Genomic DNA, 22714 nt, shown 5'->3' with positions numbered 1-22714 from the left:
TGTTTCTATTGATCTGCCACTTTTAAGTGAAAAGAAAATAGACGTGAAATTGTGACGTGAAGAAAATAGACTGTTAGTATACCAAAAGCAACATGTGAGATTTTTTATTTTGTTTGTTGTTTTTTCTTGTAAGATTCCTGAACTTGTTAAAGATGGCTTTTGTTAAAGATGGTTTTACCTGTTTTAACCTCTACTCCAGAAAAGTGTATCAATTTTTATGCATCACCCATGAATAAAGGGTAATGATTGCTGGACACTGGTAGATAAAAATAGAAGTATAATCGCCCTTTTTTGTTCAATTTTAGCCCCATTTTGGAAGCATTTGGTAATGCAAAAACCATTTACAATAACAATTCCAGTAGATTTGGAAAGTTTATTAAGCTGAATTTCACAACCAAAGGAAATATCCAAGGAGGACAAGTTGTTGATTGTATCATTTCTTACACAATTACTTTTAGTATTATTTATCGCTTGTTTGCTTTGCCCAGTGTTCTTATCACATTTTGACTGTAAAATTCAATTCCATGTATTGTATGCACTAGTGAGTCCTATTTTTGATATATCGTCTCTTTGAATCTATCGGTAAATGAATCGAAAATTTCAAATGTACTGGCGTTCAGGATCACCTGCTCACAAAGTCATTTTTCCCTTAATAAACTTCATAAACAGATTTGCTCGAGAAGGTAAGTGCCATTGTTCCAAGAGTTTTTCCTTTACACCTACTTCATTCTCTTTTGTAACATTACAATAAGTGTATGAATGCATTCTAGTGTTTTGATATAAATGTCATTTGAGCTTGAGACATTGCAACTGAATGGCAGTAAACAACAGCAAAATGACTGTAAAGATCTCGTAGGATTTTTAGAATCGTGTCAAGCAAAAATTCATTTGCGGAAACCATTTTATTTGTTGTTGGTATATTATGCTTTCTATATCATTGCTTATCTCGAATAACTTCTCTTTTCAGAACAGAGTTGTTCGACAAAACCCTGACGAGAGGAACTTCCACATTTTTTATGCTTTGTTAGCGGGGGCAAGTGCAGAGCAAAGAGGTTAGACTTTTCGATCTTCTTATCACAGGTTTATAACTCGCAATAAAACAGACTGCCTGTCAAGTATTCGTTTTAATCTACCTCAACAAATGCTTTTTTAACCCCCGCTACCCATTTTTATCGTCGCTTCTTTTATTTCATGTATTTAATGATTCACTCTTTCAATTATGTAATCTACAAGACTTTCTTTGCCAAAAATACCAGTAATTTCAAAACAGGATCTTCATTCTCTATTTTCCATAAAAAATAGCATTTGAAAAATGACTTATTTTAGCCTCTAAAAGCAAATGGAATTCTTAATGGAAATTTTTTCCCATCACAGCAAGGTGTTTTCATTTTATCAACGATGAGACAAATTTGATTCCTGCCTTGCACTTAAATTAGGGTTTCCTTTATCAATTTGCATGTCGAACTGTGTTCATTTAAAAAGAGTTTCAGTTTTTTGCTTTAAATTGTTTTTATTTTTTGTAGCCGACATGTGCCTTTATAATGCAAATGGCTACTATTACCTCAAACAAAGTGGTTGCACCAGCGACCCAACAATCGACGATAAGCAGGACTTCCTTAATGTTATGGTTTGTATTTTTGACCCTGATATTTTGAAAAGTAGTTTCTCATCGAGTGTAACGATTTGAAGAGTTTTAAATATTTTCTGATTGGTTGAAAGTTCTTGTATTCTCTGTTATCTCTTTAACTTGGGATAAATATATTTGTGAAATTCGATTTCTTCGTTATCATTCAGTTGAAAATTTGAGATTGTCACATGGCTGTTACTAAAACTGACTTGCAGAATATTTCAATCACAAATTGATTCACAAAACACACGTCATAAATATATATCATAAATATCATAGATAAATGTCATAAATATTGTTGGTACTTAGCCATTGAAGTTTTAAAGATAGCAAAACTGTTAAAGATATTTCAAAGTTAGATTTTATATCCCTGATGACTGTTTAAGAATATTTTTTAGTATACGAAAAATTAAAAAAGTCAATTGCTTTGTTTAGAATGCAATGCGGACTGTTGGATTGTCAGATTCTTCCATCAACGACGTTCTACACGTGCTTGCTGGAATTTTGATGCTTGGAAATATCGAGTTCGTTTCAACGGGTGGAGCTCAAGTCAGAGACAAAAGTGGTAGGTCACTGACGTTTTGTTCAACTCACTTAAAGTCCAAAACAGGCTGCTCATGGCTACGAAGCGGCCTTAAAGTAATAGCAAAGGAGCATGCTGCTCATAAGAAACACCATCTTTAGATGTTGTTAAACGACTGATAATCCATTAGGTGATTCATTGGTTCCTTGGCTTCCAGATTTAGTTTATACAATATATTCTTGCACGTTATGTGCAAATCTACAGCCTTGAGTTGTAATTACATTTTAAGCGTAACAGATAGGAAAAGTGATGCTTGAAACTTTTATTTGCTGAAACGTGTGGTATTTAAGTACTTAATATTTTCGCAATAGTTTTGGAGAATGCAGCTAATCTACTGCAGCTAGATTCGTACCAACTCAACGATTCCTTGACGCAGAAGTCGATGATTCTCAGGGGTGAAGAGATCCTCAGTCCTTTGACGGTGGAGCAAGCAGCAGACTCGAGAGATTCGGCCGCCATGTCTCTGTATTCAGCGCTTTTCAAGTATTTGTTGAAAATGATAAACAAGAGCATTAAGGGGACAAGTGATCATCTCTTTATTGGCGTGCTTGATATTTTTGGATTCGAAAATTTCAAGGTTGGTTTGTAGCTACATCTAAAATCTACAAATTGAGTAAAGTTCTGCCATCTGCGAGAAAGCTTTTAGGTTTTCATCAGCGAATGCTTCCCTCATAAATGCTACATTAGACTGTATTCAGCATAATCAAAGCCTACAAAAATATCGTATATTAGGACATTACACTTGTTTTAAGGAGGTACCCTAATACTTGGTTGATTAATTATACTTGATGAGCGCTAAGTTTGATGCGCTAAACAGAATCGTTCATAAGCATTTGTGATAAATGTATAGCATGTGATTAATCATAAGCATTCGCTGGTATAACGCTCAACCTTAATGGCTGCTGTCATAGATTCGATGCAACCCATTTCATGCAAGTGTTTATAACATGTTTGATCAAGGTTTGAACCGCGAACCTGGATCCGTTAAACGTCCAAGGACAACAAGGCTCTACATGGTAAACCCGTTGGGTGATTTCTGTAACTGGCGGTCATTATTTGGTTAAAGGTTTGAAAGACCTTTAAGACTGTTGTTGACTTTTCTAGATCAACCGTTTCGAGCAGTTCAACATCAACTTTGCAAACGAAAAGCTACAAGAATACTTCAACAAGCACATATTTTCCTTGGAACAGCTGGAGTATAATCGGTATGCTTTAAATCAGTTTTAGATGAAGGCGTCTTTACAAGCTGACTTAATGTACTGTGAATATTTTTGACCCAGTAAAGAAAGATATTAGGATGAAATTACCTAATGTTTGTTAAAATACATAACTTTCAAATATGACCTTTTTCCAGTGGTGTAACACAGTTTAAGGCACATTTGCTCGATAACTAAGGGCCTTTGATCAAAAGAAATCCTAAGATATTTCAATAGCATTGTTTTTAAGACTTCGCTCAAGTTCTCCTTGCTTTCGTCAACTTTAAAGGTTCCTTAAGTGAAATATGTAACTCAATTCCCCCTTGTAAATGGAAAATTTGAATGCAGGCCACGTTTCAACTTTATATTCGTAAGGACCTAAACCACTGTTTTTTCTAAGAGATTAGCATTAGCCATAGTTAGTCTTTTAATCGAAATGTTTTTTTAAGTTTTAGATATTTTGTGGTTATTTTATTAATGATTTCAAGCGACGCTCATGTCTACTATATGATGCCTTTTTCCCATTTTAGCGAAGGACTAGAATGGGTGGATATTGATTGGAATGATAATGGCGAATGCCTTGATCTTGTTGAAAGAGTAAGTTTTATTGACGTGGTCTCATGAAACATGCAATAATTTGCCAACTTAATGTAGGCAAAGGAAACTTCAGGGATCGTTTTTCAAGGATCAGTGTCGGGAATATATAAAATATACCTGATATTTGTTCAGCATGCTTTAAATTAAGTTGGCTTTATCCCAGAATATCTTGTCTCATCATTCCTCTTTGCAGTCACTTCATCTGATGCACATTTTTCGAAAGGTTTTGACTTACTGCAGAAATTTTCAAAATGAACATCGCTTTATAAAACAGCTTTACACACTGGTATATTAACAAGCAAGGAAACGCGGAACTAGAATCTTACTGATTTTTTCATCGACCTGGATGGAGCTTGTATATCAAGTAATTATGGTTATCTGTCTTTTCTTTCAGAAACTTGGCATTTTGTCTTTGATCGACGAAGAAAGTCATTTCCCAAAAGGAACTGACAAATCGCTCCTTAGTAAGCTTCACGATAACCATGCTGTGAGTTTCTCTTTACAGTGTCTTATTTATTCATTGTTTTAGTGAAGAAAAACATCTTTTGCGTTTCCATAGTTGTATTTCTTTCGATGAATTTGGTTGCATCACTTTCGTTGCGTTTGTTTCGTTGCAGCTCTCTGATTCCCTGTATATTTATCATGATATTTAAAGTGCTTCTTTTCGTACACTTCTTCATCAGAGGTAACTCCACTTATCATAAACCCTACACAACATGACTTTTGGTACCATGGTGTTACAATATTTAATCTGATATTTGTGTGAGATGTCAGTGTAAAACTGCAGAGTTTCTTTTTAGGACAATCTGTTCTATGTGAAGCCTCGTGTTATGAACGGACGATTTGGAATCAGACATTATGCTGGAGAGGTGCGTTGAGTTGAGGACTATCTAAAGAGTTCACTACACGTTTTGATAAAAACTTAAATTTAGAGACATCAAGTTTATTGTAATAAGACCACTTTCTCTTCAAAAAACCCCGAATTACGATTTTGGCTATAGCGAAGAAGTTGAGAAATTTCAAACAAATTCGTTTTGTAAAAGATTTCCCATCAAAGGACGCACAGTTCTACGCACTTTATTGCAGTAGCTGTTATCAAGTAAGGTCAAATTTATTTTGAATGGTGCCTGTATTTCTGTTGTAGGTATTCTACGAAGTCACGGGTTTCCTTTTAAAAAACCGGGATACTTTACGAGACGATTTGCTGAACACTTTTAAAGAAAGCAGGTAAATTCAATTTTTCTTCCTGTTTTTTAGCTGTTATGAGACAATTTTTTCAAATTAAGGTTGTTTATGCCTCTCTGACAAATTTGGTTTTCTGATTAGTATTCGCAACCATTAATTGTTTACGTTATTTTGCTATAATTGGCGATAGTTAGCTGAGGACAAGGAGAAAACTACAACTTTAAGCTAGTTACCTGATGTTTGCATTAAGCGTGAATTTCGGAGTTGTAGCTTGTATGCACAACATTCCTTTGAGCTGAATGATAAATAGGGTTACTAAATGAACGAATTAATGTTTTTGATGTGCAATGATGCATTTTCATCTTTGAGTTATGTCTTTGTAGGTCCGATTTTGTTTATGACATCCTCGAGCCATTGAAAGTAATTGGAGGTGAAGGTGGAACAAGATCAAAGGGAAGAAAAAAAGCAACTGTCAGTTCTCAATTTAAGGTAACATTCCACTTCATTACTATTTCATAATTGTCTGTTAAGTTCTTGCTTTTGAACGTGTATTTTTATTAGAAAAGTAGGTGCAAATTTTTTGTCAGAGAACGACCAAACGCAGTTGTGGTTCTGTAAAACTTTACGAAACCTAATCTGTTTTCAGCAAATATCAATGCACTGTCTGTTTATGTGCATTTATTTTAAGGGTTGGGCAACCAGTGAACACTACTTCAATTTTTGCTTAGACGTTACCCAAAGTGAAAGTTTAGTTGAAAGCAATCTGTTTCAATTTTCGAATAGTACAAGTCCGTTTCTTAATTCAAAGAACCTTTTGTCTTTATTATGAATTTTGATTGCAAGTATCTCCGGCGTTTCTTGTTTTTCCATGTGTCGTCACGGACATTTTTTGTTTTTTTTTTCAGGATTCTTTGTTTTCACTGATGACGTCATTAAATGCAGCGAATCCCTATTTTGTTCGATGCATCAAACCAAACAGTGAAAAGGTATTTTAAATGTCAACTATAATTTGTTCATGTGAATAGCCAAAGTGCACTAGAATAATGCAGAAATCACAGTGTCCGTTCATAGCAAACAAACGTTAGGTAGCATAGGGTTGTGGAAATCCTGATGTTTCGCTCTTCTACTCACAATATGATTACATTCCAATGTTGCAGGTGATGAACCGGTTTGAGCCAGAGCTTGTCCTAAATCAGCTCAAATATAGCGGTATGCTGGAAACAGTGAAAATAAGAAAAGCCGGATTCCCGGTTCGAAGAACATACCAAGACTTCAGCAAAAGGCCAGTACCAATTTATACTTTTTCATACTCAACTGTCAGTTACAACATATATTTTCCTAATGTTACGGAAACAATCTGATGTTGATGGAAATTATTTAAAAATCAATTATTTATGTATAGGTACAAGTCGCTGTACTTCAAGAAAACTGCAGCTGATCAGGATCCAAAAGAGATTTGTATTTTTGTTCTTAAACAGATGGACTTGAAGGCTGAGCTTCATAAACTTGGAAAGACGAAGGTTGAAATTTCTAATATTAATAATTATGATATTATTAGAATGACATGCTGCTAAATATTTCATTTTCATAAATGCGAAAAATAAGATTCCGGGCATGTAGCATGGGCAAGACTAGCAATTTTAGCACGTGATTATGTATTATTATATAACTAACTCCTTCAGGGTTGTAAACCCCCTGCATACTTTAAGTTATTATAGACCTCACTGCCCTTAATAGATTCAAAATATCGACAAACTGGGGATGCACGCGGTAACAAGCTTGGAGTATGGCTCGATGTTATTAAAATTTTTGTTTAAAAGCCTCCCATCTCAACTACCCTGAATTATATTTGTATTTGTATCAGTGGCGGCTGGCACGAAAATAAGATGGTACCAGTAAAGCAAAAAAAAATATGGCAGAGCGAACGAGCTAGAGGCAGGGTGGCGCAGGGGTGTTTCGAGCTTCCAAAATAAATGGTACTAGACCGATACCACTAGTACCGCTGCTAGCCGCCACTGATTTGTATTAATACATTTATTTGTATTGAAATTATTTCCTTAGGTTTTCTTGAAAGACCAGCTAGAATGTCAGCTTGAGTTAGAGAGGACCAAGTGCATGAAAGTAGTCGCAGAAGTTATTAACAATCGAATATGGAGTTATTGCATTCGCAAAAAGTATTTGAGAATCAGGGCAGCAATAATAACGATTCAGAAGGTTTACAAAGTAAGTGCTTTCGTATTTAGTTAAGTGTACGAAGAATGTATGAGTACTTTATTGTGGGGCAGAATAGAATATTTAATCTACTTCCCATTAAGATAAGCAGGCATTTACCATGTCTAGTGTTTCTCCATCTTTCAAAGTTCAAGGTACATTTTTTTTCTTTCTTGCATGTTATTAAACTATAACAGCTTCCCAATTAGTCATGATTAGACAATTTTTAGAACGATGTCCCTCGATTCAAGTTGCATAAGAATCAGTGCTACTTTGTTTGCCAGATTAGTGTCAACGTTGTATTCGCTGATTTTCTTTTTGCCAAATGTCCCATCATTTTGGTTGCAGTTTTTTGTTCAATTTTATGCAAAGTCTTTTCCATTCGACAAATCTTTTCCATTCGACAAATCTTTAGCAGGCGATGCTTTCTTTTAATTCTAGTGCCATCTGTATCGTGCAAGATTCATCAAGAAACGCAAGGCAGCGATTGTCATACAAAAGGTAAAAAACATTGCAAGCTTTACTGGTGATTTAGAAGCTATAACAGTGCAGTACAACAGAGGGCCTAGACACCAAACATCTGTTGGATTTGTGTATGCTTACTAACGCTGCCCTTGATCTTCGTTCAACGACTTGTTTGAAAGGGGTATGCTAATGGCCAAAAAGTGAACCATTGGCAATATGCGATGTTCAGATTACCCTGGCATCTGATTTATAAACAATGAATGCAAGTTCAAGTTTGCTTTTTCCTCTTCAGTTTGTTATCACTTCGTTGAACCGTCGTCTTTTTGTTGGTAATCTTCATTCGATGTATAATTTCCTTTTTCATAGTATGAACGGGGACGTAAATCTAGGGTGCTATATCGGAAAATGTTGGAGGAGAAGCGACTTGAAGAAGAACGGAGGCGCGAAGAGGAAAAAAGAAAGGAAGAAGAGCGTAGAAAGTAAGTAATGTTGGTATTTATAAAAGGTGATATTCGGGTATTTATTGAGGTGATTGGGAAGGCAATCTGGAAGATGAAGATTATTTCAGGGTCAAAAGATGGTCAAAGTCCTTCTTTATTTCGTTGCATTTCTATGCATTTTATTTATTTCATTATTTTTATTATTCTATTTATTTATTGAATTTGTTTTTTTTCATTCTTCTCTATATATATTTCTTTTATCTCATATTTTTAATGTTTTTATTTTCCTTTTTTCATTTTTTAAATTTTATTATTCTTTCTTTTATTGTATTGTATTGTATTGTATTGTATTGTATTGTATTGTATTTTAATGTATTTTATTGTATTGTATTCAAATGGTATCAGTACTGAATTTGGCGAGTTTTCATTTTTTTTGTCTGCGAGACCTTGAATAATAAATGCATTTTTCGCAGAATTTAAGTTATTACTTTACAAAAACTTTATTATAAGGAGAGAGACCTGACGTAGATGCTACAATTCACTTAGAAAAAAGACGATTAACTCAATTAAACGCTCTATGTGTTATTTGAAATTTACAATAACATTTGAATGTATGATATCGATAAGGATCAGTATTAAAACAGTGTTATCATCTTAGCTGCAGAACATTGACTCGATTTTGCTCGAAAGTGAAAGGCAGTTGAACAAATTTTACTTTTATCCTTAGGGAAATGGAACGACTTGAGCAGGAAGCTAAGATGAAAGAACTGGAGGAACTAAGACAGAAAGTAAGTTGTTTGTGGCTTACTAATGCATAGGGCGTTGATAATGTGTCCAAGATTTTTTGAATCAAACAATGGTGAATCTTGCTTCATAGAAAATGTTTTGTAAACAAAAAACATTGTCGTAGCAGCAACAAAGTAAATTTTCAAAGGATTTTTGGCATTATATACATGTTGATGTTTATGAATATACTCAAAACGCTGTTATGATAAAACAGAGAAAATAGCTTTTTCGATAATTTTGAAATGATTTCAGTATTTTCACTTAGAAGCTATTTCATTAAATCTGAGAACATCGTGTTTGATGCCAAAGGGGTGCATCCTTACTGTGCCCAGGTTTTAATGGGCATCTACTCATTCCTAGTTTGCTCAAAATAATCGCTTTAGGCCATTAATGGAGAGGCCCTATCTCCAGGTCTGTACAAATTATGTTGATTATCATGAGCTCCTTCTTTGTTTCTTAGCAAGAGGAAGAAGAGCGCGAGAAGAAAGAAGCTGAAGAAGCTAGACGTCGTTTGGAGGAAGAGGAGAGGCTGGCTGCACTTGCAAAAGCAAGGGAGCTGGAAGAGCAGAGAAGACTGGATGAAAAAGAACATATGCGCCAGGTATATTGTTGATAGATTTCTTAGTTAATGATGCAAAAGCAGCTAATTGTATATTGAAGTCCTCCACGCTCTTTTAAGTAATAGCTTACTCGAGTTCCTCCTAATGAGCGCATTACCTTCCATCAATCCACGTTGTGCTGATGCCAATTGATTGTATAGAGTAATTTATTGACCCTCAAATTTTCAGCTGTAAACAGAACTATACTTTGTAGAAAGGAGGGTTTTTTATGCCTTATTGATTTCGTTTTCTAAACTAGTTGTCTCAGTTATTGAGTTTTAGTAAACTGAAACATGTGGAAATATATATTTAAATTTTTGATTCACAATTTGGATCGCTTTTGTCATGTAGGTATTACTAATTGTCTTTAGGGAAGTACATGCAGAAATTTAAGAAAAATGAAAGAATTTTATCCCCAAAAATAACATAAGAATAACCCCTGTTATTTTATTTCATTTATGTTATGTTGCCTTGCAGTTGGAGGAGGAGCGGATCCGACAGGCAGAGGAAGAAATCAGGTTAGTTCACTTGTCTCTGTTTTTCACAGATTTTGAATGTTTTTTTTCTCCAATTTTTCTCAAGGACAGTACGACTCTTGATAGCATTTTGAATCGTCTCTTGCCTGATACGATAAAAAATGTGGAAAACGTATCCAAATTTAAAAAGCATTCATGCCTGGAATGGAGATAAATGTAGCTGTAAAATATGTAAATAGGTAGATTAATATTGTACCTTTTTTCTTTTTATGTATATAAATAGTTGGTATTTATAAGTTTTACATAATTATCTATGTATATTAACTATCGCTCAAACCAACTGTAAATAAAGAGATTATTATTATTTTTATTATCGTAAAACATTTCAAAGATCTAAGAACGTTTTTTTCGTGTAATCCTTATTACCGTGTAAACATTAGTAGTTTTTTTGTAGTAACTTCTCAATAGGAAAAAAATTTTGTGATCTTTTGTTGGTTGCCACCAAGTTGTGTAGAAAACAATTTCCACGAAATTGTTTAGGGTAAATATTTATACAAAACATTTCTAACCGCACGTAATTTAATCTAGAACCTTTCACTTGCCTTTGATTTTTTTACTTTATTTTTATGTTCTTGTTGTTTCCTTAGACTTAAGGAAGAAGAACTTGAAAGGCTACACCAAGCAGAGGCTGAAAGGCTTGAAAAGGAGGCTGAAGAAGCTGCTATAGCGGAAATGGCTGAATTAGACGAACAACTCAAGGTTTCATCACCTTTATTTTTATTCATCAAGAAAATATTTGATATAGCTAGAATTTTTGTGGGCTCAATATATTTCATTGCGTTTCTATTTATTTCGAACTAACCATATATAGAGAATTTTGTAGGGTTTTTTTATATTGGTCGAATTCTGAATAAGAATGTTTTTGTTTAACCAAATTTGTTTTTGGGGGTTTTTACAATAATTTGAAGTTTTATGATGATGTTAGAAAAGATTTTTATTGGTGTTCTCATCATGTTTTTTTGCCAACCCTCATTGAATGGTTTATGCTTGTGGACTACAAAGACATTGAAAGGAAATGATCTGTAAATTGTAAAAGTACGCTGATGGACCATTTTAAGAAAACGTGACTAGGAGATTGCAAGGTAAATAACCCCGAGATAGGTGCCTAAAAAGTTTAACTGAGAATTGCGCATTGCTTGACATCGAATCACTAATTCAAAGTTCAATCCATCATGAATATATTTAAGGAATCTTTATGTAATGGCGACATGTTTCGGATTATTGGTAAAGCCCGATCGTTGTTCCACCTAGCAATTTTGGAATCTATCTACATAAGCACGAAAAAACCGCTACTGTGTAGACAAAAGGAGTCCTTTTTCACCTTAGGACTCCATTGGTAACATTCTCAAGGCAAGCGGCACTGACTGGTCAACCTATACAGTCATGTGCTCGTGTTTCTGATTGGCCTATTTCGATCCACAACTGGGTATATATATTTCCTAGCGTAGAGTTTTCGATCTATGTTCTGACATTTTAAACCCTGAAGAGTGTCAGACGAAAAGCTTTAGTTTACTAAATGTTTGCTTTTTTCAAAGCCATTTTCGAATCTTTATGTGTCTAATTCTATGCTTTGGAATCTTTATTATATCGATGTGAAAAATTCTTTGAATGTGTCTATATCGTAGATGGAGGACATGCGTGATATAGATGAAGACGAGGATTATGACGACGAGGCACTGAAAGTAGAGGCAACTGAAGATATGTCTATGATGGACAATCTGATTATTGAAGGCTACCTTATGATGCAAGGTATTGTAGATGAATCGTCATGCCCTATATGTCCCTTTGATAACATGGATCGCTGTTATTCCAAATGCCATTCAACGGTTTTTAGTCGATACGTAAAAAAACACCCGTATATATTTGTAAACGAGGGTTCTCATAACATTTATCAATAGCTCCTTGTAATTTCTTGAAATTTTTATTTCCTTTATTCCCTGCAAGAGAACTGTGGTCGAAGTATGCTTTTGAAATTTAGCACAATTTTTGCTTCTTTAACTTCCTACCAAAATTGTTGCTAATTTAAAGTTATAGATGTTATCAATGTTTGTTGTTATATTTAAGGTGGTTTAATGAGTACATGGAAGAAACACTGGTGTGTGCTGAAAGATGATACATTGATGTGGTTTAGAGGAAAACAGGTACAGACGGTGATGCTAGATTGTCCGGGGTATTCTCAGTATAACTAGAATGGTGCCCTTTCGCTTTGTAGAAGCAAGGATTGTTCAATTCAATATTGGCCTGTGATGAAACAGTCACTTACTAAATCAAATAAGAACCATTCTCTGTATTCTTCAGGCCTGGGAGTTTCCAGCTTTCAGCGAAACGTGCTACTCTTTTCATTGGCTTCTTCTTTAAAGGTTTCCATATATTGAAAAACATATATGCATTTATAAAAGCTTCACTGAGTTCTGGAATAAGTGAGTTGTCTCTTCATCTTGTAGAAAGCCTTAAAAATGGGATGGTTGACCAAAAAAGGCGGTGGTACCGGAACCTTATCAAGGTTTGTGACCTCAAATCCTCGACATTGCTTTATCGCTTCCTACCTCCATCGCTTCATTCACTGAAGATATATTTTAAGCTTACTTCAAGGTCAAGATAAGACATACTAGCCCAAAGCATATTCAAATTTTTTTCAAGGCGCAACTGGAAGAAGCGCTGGTTTGTTTTGAAAGATACGATGCTCACATACCACGACTCCGATCAAGACAGCGCAAAAACATTGGGGACATTGGACCTGCGACTTTGCAAGTGAGAATTTTATTCACCAGATTTTGTAACGTTCTTTGTAGTTATTTGGAGTTTATGACGTGCATGCAACTGAGAAAAACTTGGTAAAATATTAATGAAATGGAGAGTTTTAATAAGAATACACGGCCGTAACAATACCTAAGGAGCAAACTTAAGCAATTGTGATTGCTTTATCATACATGGATATAAACATAGCTACTACTCGGTTACAGTGATCTTTTCAATGAAAACTGGATTTTTGTATAGGTGTATTCTTTATAACTAGCTCCTCAGCGAGCTCGCTGTCTGAGATGCCCCCTATACCTACGAATTAGCTTCAACCCTCTTTTCCTCCCATGGCAAGAGAATCCCTTGCTAGTGATCATTGCAAAAGTGCAAGTTTTATTCCAGTGTGCGCTGCCTGTGAAGGGACGTTCTATTCTAAATACTTGCCTGTTCAAGATCTCGGTTCATCGAGTTTCTAGTGGTACAACACTGCAAGGCTGCCCGGAACAGCGCAGTTATGCTGCTTTAAAGTTTCTTCGTCTGACACTGCTCAGAGTATGAAATTCCTGAAAAATGATGGATTAGTAAGAGATTTTGTTTTAAATGCGAGTGTCTGACCAATAATTTCCCAAATAGAACCGAATGTTTTTGGTCTTTTTGGTCTTAGTTCTGTTTTCAAACAAAAATATTTTAGCTTTCTTGAGACGAAAATGTAGTAATTATTGAAATATTTTTATCATTAGGACTATTATGGACAGTGGACAAAGAGAGAATGCATTTAGCATAGTCATGCCAGACAGAACATACCACATTGTATCGGAAAATGCCCAAGACTGGAAGTAAGTTTGTTTTTAGTGATTAAATTTTTGAAGCCATTGCCACTGTCAGCACCATTTTGATGAGATAAGGAGCAAGCCAAGTAAACAGATAGTTTATAAATATTAAGTTGTAAATGCTTTTTGGAATATTTTTGAATTCAATAGCCAAACATTGTGAATGGCTGCTACAGCTTCAGAAATCAGATTCGTTTAAACTTGCCTAGAGCCTTAGATCCAAGCAAAGACTTTTAATTCCTACGAACTGTATGTAACATCGCCAATATTGATTACGGTATATTTCTGAGGTAGAGGAAATATTTCTGAGGTCGTCTCGGTTGCAGTTTCATCATGGGTGCAATTTTGACACTGTTCTAGAAGCTCAATGCCCCACGAAACACTATTTTATTCTAGAAAAAGAATTACTATATATTATTGTCTTAAATGGTGGAGAACAACACAAATCTAACTTCGCCTCGTCTGTAAGAAGAGGCGAAGCTTCATCATAGTCTAGTTTATTTGTAAAAAGAAGTAAGAGAAAAATAGAGCAGAAAGTGAAACAAAGTCCCCTTGTTCAGGGAGATATGCCGAAAAAGGAAAGAAAATCCATTGAATGGCGGATGTGTTTTTGCCACACTGTGTTTTGTTTTCTAGTTATCGTGATACGAGTCTATACTGCCACATTCTAGGCATTGAAAGTACCTTTTCATATTTCTTATGCAGTATTCATGAGTGTTGCCAGGGGGGAGGAAGAGCAGCCCCTGGCTCTATGACAATTACCCAATAGGATTTAAAGGGTGCAGCAAGTTCGAAAACCACTGATAGAGTAGGCTGCTGCATCGCTGCTTTTCTTGATGCATCACATAAACCGCTAAATTTGCTGTTCACTGCCTCTTTTTTTCTTTGCTAAGAAAAGCATGGCTTTGCGTCCTATTTACATTTATTTAATTGGAAGTGTTATCTAGATGGATTCCAGAAGGAGCAACGTTTTCCATTTCATTTTGATCATATAATCACAGCCCACGCATCGCCTTTGTGTTCCGTGAATTGACCCAAAGCCTCGTGGCGAATGACCCAGGCGCAGGCACGTTAGACAGAAGCCGCTTAACTTCCTAAGTCATCCAATCAGCGCAAGGTCAGTGTTGATGCAGCTCCAAACGAACAGCAGTAAGCATGCTCAGGTCGAAGATCACAGAGAAATCTGTTGCATATCCAAAACGGAAAAACTGGACTGCTCTGGCCAATGTGTCAAACACGTATTTTACCCGGTTATGGCATATGTGCACATGAGCTAATGTCATTTGTTTAGCCAAGTCCCTATTTCGTTGAAAACGGCTAGGTCTAACAAGATTCAGCAATGGACTATAGTTTCGTAGAACATGAAGGCAGATTCATCGTAAAGGAGGCGGCCATAGAACAGAGGCTATGATACAATCATTTTAATGCCTTATCTCAATCATATAGTGATCGGTATTCTAAACTAAGAGATACGGATCCAGGTATTAGCGTTTAATAGCTAGATAAGTTTAAGTTTGACAGACCAGTTACACAGCGCTCCCCCAAAGTGTTTCCGTGGGGGTCGAACAATTCTTGTGAGGTATGTGAGTTTGTCGAACCCTTTCAGTCAAATTTGGGTACATTAGGTTTGACTGCTTCAGGCCCCAGTTTTGGTCCCTGGAGTTTGGTATGGCCGCCAATACCTAATAAACGCTAAAATTTATCTGGAGGTTTTATGAAATTGTTAAAATTTCCATCTCAGTTTATGTTCACATAAAGTGTTTTAAGGTTCATATGTTTTTGCTCGCCGCCAAAATTGTCCTTACAAGTTCACATATCCATACGTGGCAAAAGGTTGTCTCGTTTGTCTCTTGTGTAAATTTCCAGTGAATATATTCAGTTGGACTCTTCACCTGTTAACATAAATTCTTGTTCACAAAGAGGACATTTTGTTGGTCCATAATAAAGACGCAATTACTCCCGAAAGCCATATGTTTACCCCTGGACTTTGGAAATCCTGCAGCTCAAATATTTATCCCTTGAATACCAGAGGATTCCAATGATTACTCTTCAGATCCAAAATATTTTCTGGAAAAATCCAGGACAATCTACGTCCATTAATCCATTTCGTCCTGCATTGCATCGTGCTAAGAGAATTTTCATGTGCAATCTATTTGTGGAGATACAATTTTTTCACTGTTAGCGAAAACGCTGTATTTCATTCTCGGCAAGTTGGTTTATGCAGGGCCGGCTTTATCGCCGTTATTTTTGAAGATTGCGGTTTGAAGAACAGCGTCACAATTTCATTTTTGGTTTATTTTCACAATTGTATGGTCTTGGATTTAAGTCGAGTAGGTCACTTTTTGTTTCGCAAATTATTATTTTATCCCAGATATTCCACGATTTGTGGATCAGGCCTTAACTACGGTGTGGCTCATTAAACTGTATTTAAGTGAACTGTTTTTTACAAAAGTACAACATTTAGCAATTTTTACGTTGCTAGCGTCCTTGTTGAACCCGCTATGATGTATGAGAGACAGTCAAAACTATTATGAATTAGTAGTTAATTGCCAGGCACTCGGGGTGGCCTCTTACATCGAGGCAACTCAAAAAGTCCTTGCACTTTGGGTACGTAGTAGCAGCATCGAGTTTTATAGTGAATAACTTTGTGGGGGCATTTAATTGAGTACGATTATGGCGACGACCTTGATTAAAATGGCGACGGTTTTCCAGTGGTAGATACTGCGGTAATACGTTACTAGTGTTTGTTGATCATCTGTATAGAGCAAACAACAGTTAGTGGCATCTTCACAGCGCAGTGACCGATAAGTTGTGTGGCATAATTCGTTTTGAGAAAACTATCTTTGGTTTTTTGTGACCGTTTGAAAATGAAAATACAGGTTGGTAGTCCTTTTAAACTTCTAGACGTTTTCCTAATTAAAGGTTCTTCAGTCAAAAAGATTCTCACACCTCAAGGCGCCTCACTGATAAGTGTAATGTTTCGTGGCATCGGGGTTTACAGTCTCTGTCTGCATGTGCATCCACCAGATCAAGCTGTCTAATGACAGGGTCTGTTTTGAGAAGGGTGGCTTAATTCCTTGAAACGTAATGAGGATTCCTTTGTTAAATTTTGTACAGAACATATTTTCCTGATTTGTTTTTGACATTTCCAAGCTAAGACAAGCATCTCAAAGGAGTATGCAGTTGAATTTGTAAACATTTTGTGGCAACATGATCAATCTGCTTCATTAAAGCCAGGGTTGTGTCAAAACCAGAGGCTTGTTAATGATCTTCTAACGTATAATACCAAAGTTAAGGAATTGTGTTATGCCATGTATAATGAATATATCGTAACAAAGTTAAGAACAGGAAGTATTTTTATTCTTCTCGAAAGTTTGAAGTCAGTGTATGCCATACAATCAAGGTTTCATTTTGCTTACTATGATACTCGAAGAGATTTCATAGAAATACTTTCAAAATGGCTTTGAAAGAAGCAAACATTTAGTAAACTAAAGCTTTTCGTCTGACACTCTTCAGAGTTTAAACGTCAGAACATAGACCGAAAACTTCAAGTTTTATACCACTAAAAGATTGTTAGAAATACTTTCCATGATACGTCAAAAAGATTAGAAAATAGTCTTCCAATTTTCAATATACCAAACACTAGTATCTGGCACAACAAATTCCGCTCAGAATTGCCATGATTGTCCCCACCCCTGTCATCCCCACTATAAACACAATCAGCTGATCTCGGTTATTAAAATGGATTACAGTGTGGAAACTATATCTCGACCTTTAAGGAATTTCAAATCTTTTTATATGCTTGCCTCTTGTAATCAAATTCTGGTTCTTATCCTCAAATGGATCAATTTCATGCTTATGCGCAAAATTTAATGACCACTCAACTTTGAAGTGTTCCGACATACAAAAACGATTCAAACCCGATTTTAACAGTAGATTTGGTTTGGTTCTCTAGTGAGTGGTTCAGTGTGCTGAACAGAGTACAGCGGGCGAGTGACTCGGAGCTCAAGGAGATGAAGGAAGAATCAGCCAATATCAAAAATGCAGTGGTACGTTCTAAACTTAAAAACTGTTTTTGATTAACGTTAATTACAAATTGATCAAGTAAATATGTCACTGTGAAGTAAAATTTTAAAGTTTGCTTCAAACCATGTTTGGTCAAATATGAACTGTCTTTCCATTTGAGATTCTCTTGTCTTTAATATATACATTGAGATTATCTCTACATGTGTAAGGGTTGGAAACCGTCGGCGGCCTTTGGGGGGGGGGGCGACTCTTGACTGCCCCTTTCTTTTTATATTGAGAATAAGGTCGAACTGATCTTTCAGTAACCTAGATCAAATATATCTTAGATCGAACTGATCTTTCAGTAACCCTGCGATTTGGAGAAATATTTGAAAGCTGGTGATCGCATCCCTTCGGTGGGAAAATTTAATGAGCACCCGGGCACTCAATAAAAGATTTGCAGTTTTTAAACCTGTTTCAAATATCTACTAAACATGATTGTCAACAAAACTTTTGTTATTGTTATTGTCTCTGATAAGCAAGTTTATTTTTAAAGTGGCAGCTATTGTTGTTGTAAGTGTCTTTATTTGTGGTCGAGGTCTTGTTAAGTGACAGAATAAACGTATTTCCGAACCAGTGCCTATACAGAACTGCATGCGTAAATTTGGTTGCTTTTTCAGGAACTCACGAAAACAGTTGCGTTCTCCTATTTCCTTGAATATAAAAGATTTGACCTTGAGTTCTCAAATTCAAGTTCCATGAAGTTTTTCGGTTTTGATGCCTGTGGCTTTATGTTGTAACAAAGATTCTATTTTAGGGCACCGTTGACACTGCCATTATCGAGTCAGTTAATTGTGATATCTCTGATAAGTAAGTATTATAAATTTTCCTATTCTTAAGTCGTACTTTGGTTTTTTTCTACTTTTTCCCTTTAAGTTATATTTTTTTCTGTTACATTAACAATTTACATATAAAAATTAAAATGTTAGATTAAAGTCTTTAAAATTTGTCTTTACTAAATATCAAAATTGCACAAACATACTTTTTGTTTGTTGATATAGAATTGTCCTTTATCATCAGAAACTTTATCTATCGAGCGATGTAATTCTTTGAAGATCTTACGCTCCCCAGGAAAGATTTTGAATGAGTTTCATTCATCCAAGCCGATGAAAAATATTATTCCACAGTGCATTGTTGTGTTGACCTTTAAGATGATGGGACAGATAACTAAGAACGCGAAGGTCGAAGATCAAGTTCAAATCGCTTAGCCTGTTTTCGAGGTCTTTGCGTGTTTTCGGATAATAGTACAAAACCGCAGTTTAAAAAGGGAATTGGTCTGAAATTATGTACAGTGTTTAATTTGGTATTTATCATCGACTTGATGAAGGTTGATAAACGATTCGTTCAATTGTTTTTTAGACCAGACTGTTTCAACATCATAACAGCTAACAGAGTATACAGTTTTATGGCCGATACACCAAAAGAAGCTCGTGATTGGGTGCAAGGTAATTGATCAATGAGTTATGTGTAGCTTTGTTTTTATGTTACGTCAGTATATTTTGCCCGTACTGTTTCGTAGATAACGAATGGTATACCTATCCTACCATTTTCTGCTGACTTGGAGGAAGCCACTTTTAATAGTTATTACAGGCAGCCGTTCTTAACGTGGATTGCTACACTTGCGTTCAAAAAGTATTGGGACGAATTAGATAAACGAATTATGGCGTTACGTTGGATTCGGTTTTGCAACGGAAACTTTTTCAGATTTGGGCAGTCTTTCTACAAATAATCTAGGCCTACGTTTCCCCAAAATGGAATAAAAAGTTAACAAAATGCTTCAACTTATGAAGAATAACCAAGAAAACACAGGATTCTTTCGATTTTCCTGATTATAACAGCAAAATATGCAGAAGGGCTGTATGGCCTAACAATGGCAATGTCACATGACCTTCCAAAAATTTTAGAGCTGTCCAAACAAATACAACTTTTTAATTTCACGTTTGCATAACAAAAAAGATTATAAAAGAAATTATAAAATCAAACTTTTAAGCTTCAAAAAAAAGTTTACTTCGTCGACGAAAATGCTACAATTTTATTAAATTATTGCATTTATTCAAGCTACTTTTAAAATTGCATAACATTCAAGGAGAAGCCATTTTACTCATCGTCGATGATTAATTTTTGCTTTGAGAGAGCATTTTCTTCTTTTAACGCTGGAAAATTTGTATTTTTCATGACTTTTATAGCCATGTTTTTGCTTATGCTCCATTATTTAGCTTCTTTTTACATGACAACACGATGTCTGGTAAGGATTCAAATCTATTACTACGCAAAACCCTCAGAAAGGACCTTTCGTTCCTCGGCTTCGTAAACTTCTTCGGTCTGCCAACCCTTAGTAAAATTTTTATTGTACTTGTACGGAAAAACTTTTTACACACCAGAAAAGCTGCACCCAATGAGCAACCGACAATTGATGCAATATCACGAAATTGCTTTATTTTAGTAGAAAGCAATTTGTAAGCGCTTCTCTTAACTCAGTTCTTGAATTTCAAGAGCTTCCATGTTTTCGTCTCGAGGACTATAGAAATTTTATGGTCGATATTTTTTATTCTTGGCGTACATAAAAGGCTTCAAAATATCAACAATGTCTTGTGGAAATTTCATGGAAATAGCTGCCGTACTTTTTTAATGAGAAAGATTTTGAAAAAGCCTTTCCAAATTTGTTGCATAAGATGTCTTCGAAGTTTCGAAGTGTGTCCCAATACTTTTTGAACGTAAGGGTAGATAATGGACGAAAAGATGATTGGATTCTTTCCTACAATCTTACACTTTATACCTTTTTTAACCCTTTGTTTATGATTGGAAACATTCTGCATTTGTCCGCAAGGTCGAACAAAAACGTTTCCTAGTGAGCTTTTGCATCTCATTTTTTGTTCCCATCCGACGTCATTCCGTTTTTTCCAAGGTAGGAGAAAACCTTTTGAAACTGAAGCAGATGATGTCGAGTTTGTCAGTTTATAAGTCATTCTGGAGAAACGCGAAGAAAGGCTTATAGATAACATCCATTGTCATATCATATCTGTAATTTTAACATATTATCAACATAGATTTGTTTAGAAATTCAATTTAGCAGTGAAAATCTCTGTTTACCTGCAGCTGTCGAGGAGTCTAAAGAAAGGCAACAGGAAGAAGGTGCAACTATCGCCATTGAAAAAGGTAACATGCTTGATTCAAAACTCGACGATTCGTTTTCCTTATAAGGAAGGGTTTTTGTCAAATAGCGTCCAATGAAAATCGAATCTAAAAGGTCATCCAGTTCTTTGTGTGCGTCGATCACGTCTGAAATTGGTTTAAGACCTCATCTAGAAATTATGTCGCATTAATTTCTTTTCCGTGATTTTTTCTAAGCATCCAAGGTCAAGTTTGCACTTTTGCGGATTTTTTTAAACCTTTCAATTTGCTCTTTAATGCTTTATGAAAAGACCTCTGTCTGGTGTACGCATGCTCAAATTATATGATGACGTCATGAATATCTAAAGATCTGAATATGTTTGGATACCTGCGCAAAGAAGATTTAGAATTCCTTTATCCACACGAAGAAATGAATTAAGTGTTGAAAGGGAGGTTGTTTTGGCATATTTTTTTACTGAAAACGGTTTCTACATGTGAACGAAAGTCATAAACGGCGTGAAGTAAACCCTTTTCAAAATATCCCATTTTATGTGGAAGGGGCCTAAGTGTAACTCGGCTTAGTATCTTATTCACTTGGGCAAATATTGTGTTATCAAAAATGCCTTTCTAAGTTATTTATGAATTAAAGTCCTCATTTATAGTACATTACAATATTCTACTAACTGTACAAACTCAAAACGGTACAAATATTGTCAGCTATTCTAAAAACTGTGTTAAAGCTGTGGTGTTCGTATTTCCAGTAGTCAAAAATTCTGACGGTCGCCGTTTTGTGATATTTTTCCCAAAACATAAAGTTTGCATCTGTAAAACCTCGTTTAATATGGGTGGAAACGGTTGAAACGTTTCATGATTCCGGCAAAGTTGCTATTTTATAAAAAGGACTAGAAAGCGATTCTGTTATGTGAAAGACCTTATGTACATGTGTGTAACAAAGTCGATCTTTTTTGAGACATTGCCAAAAGCAATTCTGCATGTGGAAACATTTCGCTAATAACTAAAGCAAATCGGTGTGAACAAGGAGAACTTGGTGTCTCCTTTTCATCGGAAAACAATTTGGAAACAAAAAACTACGATGACCAATAAATTGATATAAGGGTCTTATGATTGATATGTCCTATAACAGTGTAGTGAGAACGAAGGAGCATGGTCGTACTTCGTTGCATAGATTATCAAATGCTGTACAGTTCTGTAAAAAGTATTCTCTTGGCGCCATGCGATGCTGTAGAAAGTATTGTTATAGTTAATTGTATCCCCTATGAATTGTTTGCAGATAGATGTACAGTCTGTTTGTTTGTTTTGTTTGTTGATGGTACGAGCAACTGCATGCTCAAACCTTAGAAGTACCCAAATCAACATTGCAGCTGTTATGTAGTATCACTCTGCTTCGCAAATATTGTAGATAATGTACGTACTGTTTGGTTGTTATATACACCAAACTACTAATAGAATTTACTGCAATACTAATAGAAACCTTTTCAAACTCGTTTATACAGGCTGGTTGTTACGAACAACACAAGGAGATGGAGCACGGCCTAAAAACAGGTATTTTCAAACGTTTGTTAATCACCAAGAATTCTTTAAAGAAAGACATAGTTCATAGTTCCTAAGACTCTCATTAGCAATTAGTTCCTCTAGTCAGTATGTTGCAAAAGTTTCCGCTTTATTTACGCAGTCTTGCAATTTTTGAGAACAAAATGCTTATTGTGTTAGATTGGTTTTTTTT

The 22714-nt window shown here is 35.4% G+C and overlaps 1 protein-coding gene across 1 annotated transcript in view; it reads left to right on the top strand.

The window, feature by feature from the left end:
• LOC135681945 (unconventional myosin-X) overlaps positions 1 to 22714 on the top strand; it is a 42894-nt gene that overhangs the window by 4741 nt on the left and 15439 nt on the right. The window contains exons 6-37 of the mRNA XM_089113211.1: positions 306 to 430; positions 670 to 683; positions 968 to 1052; positions 1524 to 1627; positions 2063 to 2192; positions 2522 to 2787; positions 3315 to 3415; positions 3937 to 4003; positions 4398 to 4490; positions 4804 to 4872; positions 5148 to 5230; positions 5572 to 5677; positions 6094 to 6174; positions 6346 to 6470; positions 6591 to 6708; positions 7250 to 7411; positions 7841 to 7900; positions 8231 to 8343; positions 9032 to 9092; positions 9551 to 9691; positions 10167 to 10207; positions 10813 to 10924; positions 11851 to 11974; positions 12290 to 12366; positions 12670 to 12728; positions 12866 to 12976; positions 13705 to 13800; positions 17750 to 17843; positions 18617 to 18669; positions 19219 to 19304; positions 20956 to 21015; positions 22485 to 22533. Coding sequence (XP_088969337.1) covers positions 306 to 430; positions 670 to 683; positions 968 to 1052; positions 1524 to 1627; positions 2063 to 2192; positions 2522 to 2787; positions 3315 to 3415; positions 3937 to 4003; positions 4398 to 4490; positions 4804 to 4872; positions 5148 to 5230; positions 5572 to 5677; positions 6094 to 6174; positions 6346 to 6470; positions 6591 to 6708; positions 7250 to 7411; positions 7841 to 7900; positions 8231 to 8343; positions 9032 to 9092; positions 9551 to 9691; positions 10167 to 10207; positions 10813 to 10924; positions 11851 to 11974; positions 12290 to 12366; positions 12670 to 12728; positions 12866 to 12976; positions 13705 to 13800; positions 17750 to 17843; positions 18617 to 18669; positions 19219 to 19304; positions 20956 to 21015; positions 22485 to 22533 — 3066 coding nt within the window. The remainder of the gene's footprint in view (positions 1 to 305; positions 431 to 669; positions 684 to 967; positions 1053 to 1523; positions 1628 to 2062; positions 2193 to 2521; positions 2788 to 3314; positions 3416 to 3936; positions 4004 to 4397; positions 4491 to 4803; positions 4873 to 5147; positions 5231 to 5571; positions 5678 to 6093; positions 6175 to 6345; positions 6471 to 6590; positions 6709 to 7249; positions 7412 to 7840; positions 7901 to 8230; positions 8344 to 9031; positions 9093 to 9550; positions 9692 to 10166; positions 10208 to 10812; positions 10925 to 11850; positions 11975 to 12289; positions 12367 to 12669; positions 12729 to 12865; positions 12977 to 13704; positions 13801 to 17749; positions 17844 to 18616; positions 18670 to 19218; positions 19305 to 20955; positions 21016 to 22484; positions 22534 to 22714) is intronic.

This window comes from Rhopilema esculentum, chromosome 16 (genome assembly GCF_057945365.1).
Source record: "Rhopilema esculentum isolate cy_ngs chromosome 16, ASM5794536v1, whole genome shotgun sequence".
Taxonomy (NCBI): domain Eukaryota; kingdom Metazoa; phylum Cnidaria; class Scyphozoa; order Rhizostomeae; family Rhizostomatidae; genus Rhopilema; species Rhopilema esculentum.
This window is presented reverse-complemented; position numbering and strand designations above follow the sequence as displayed.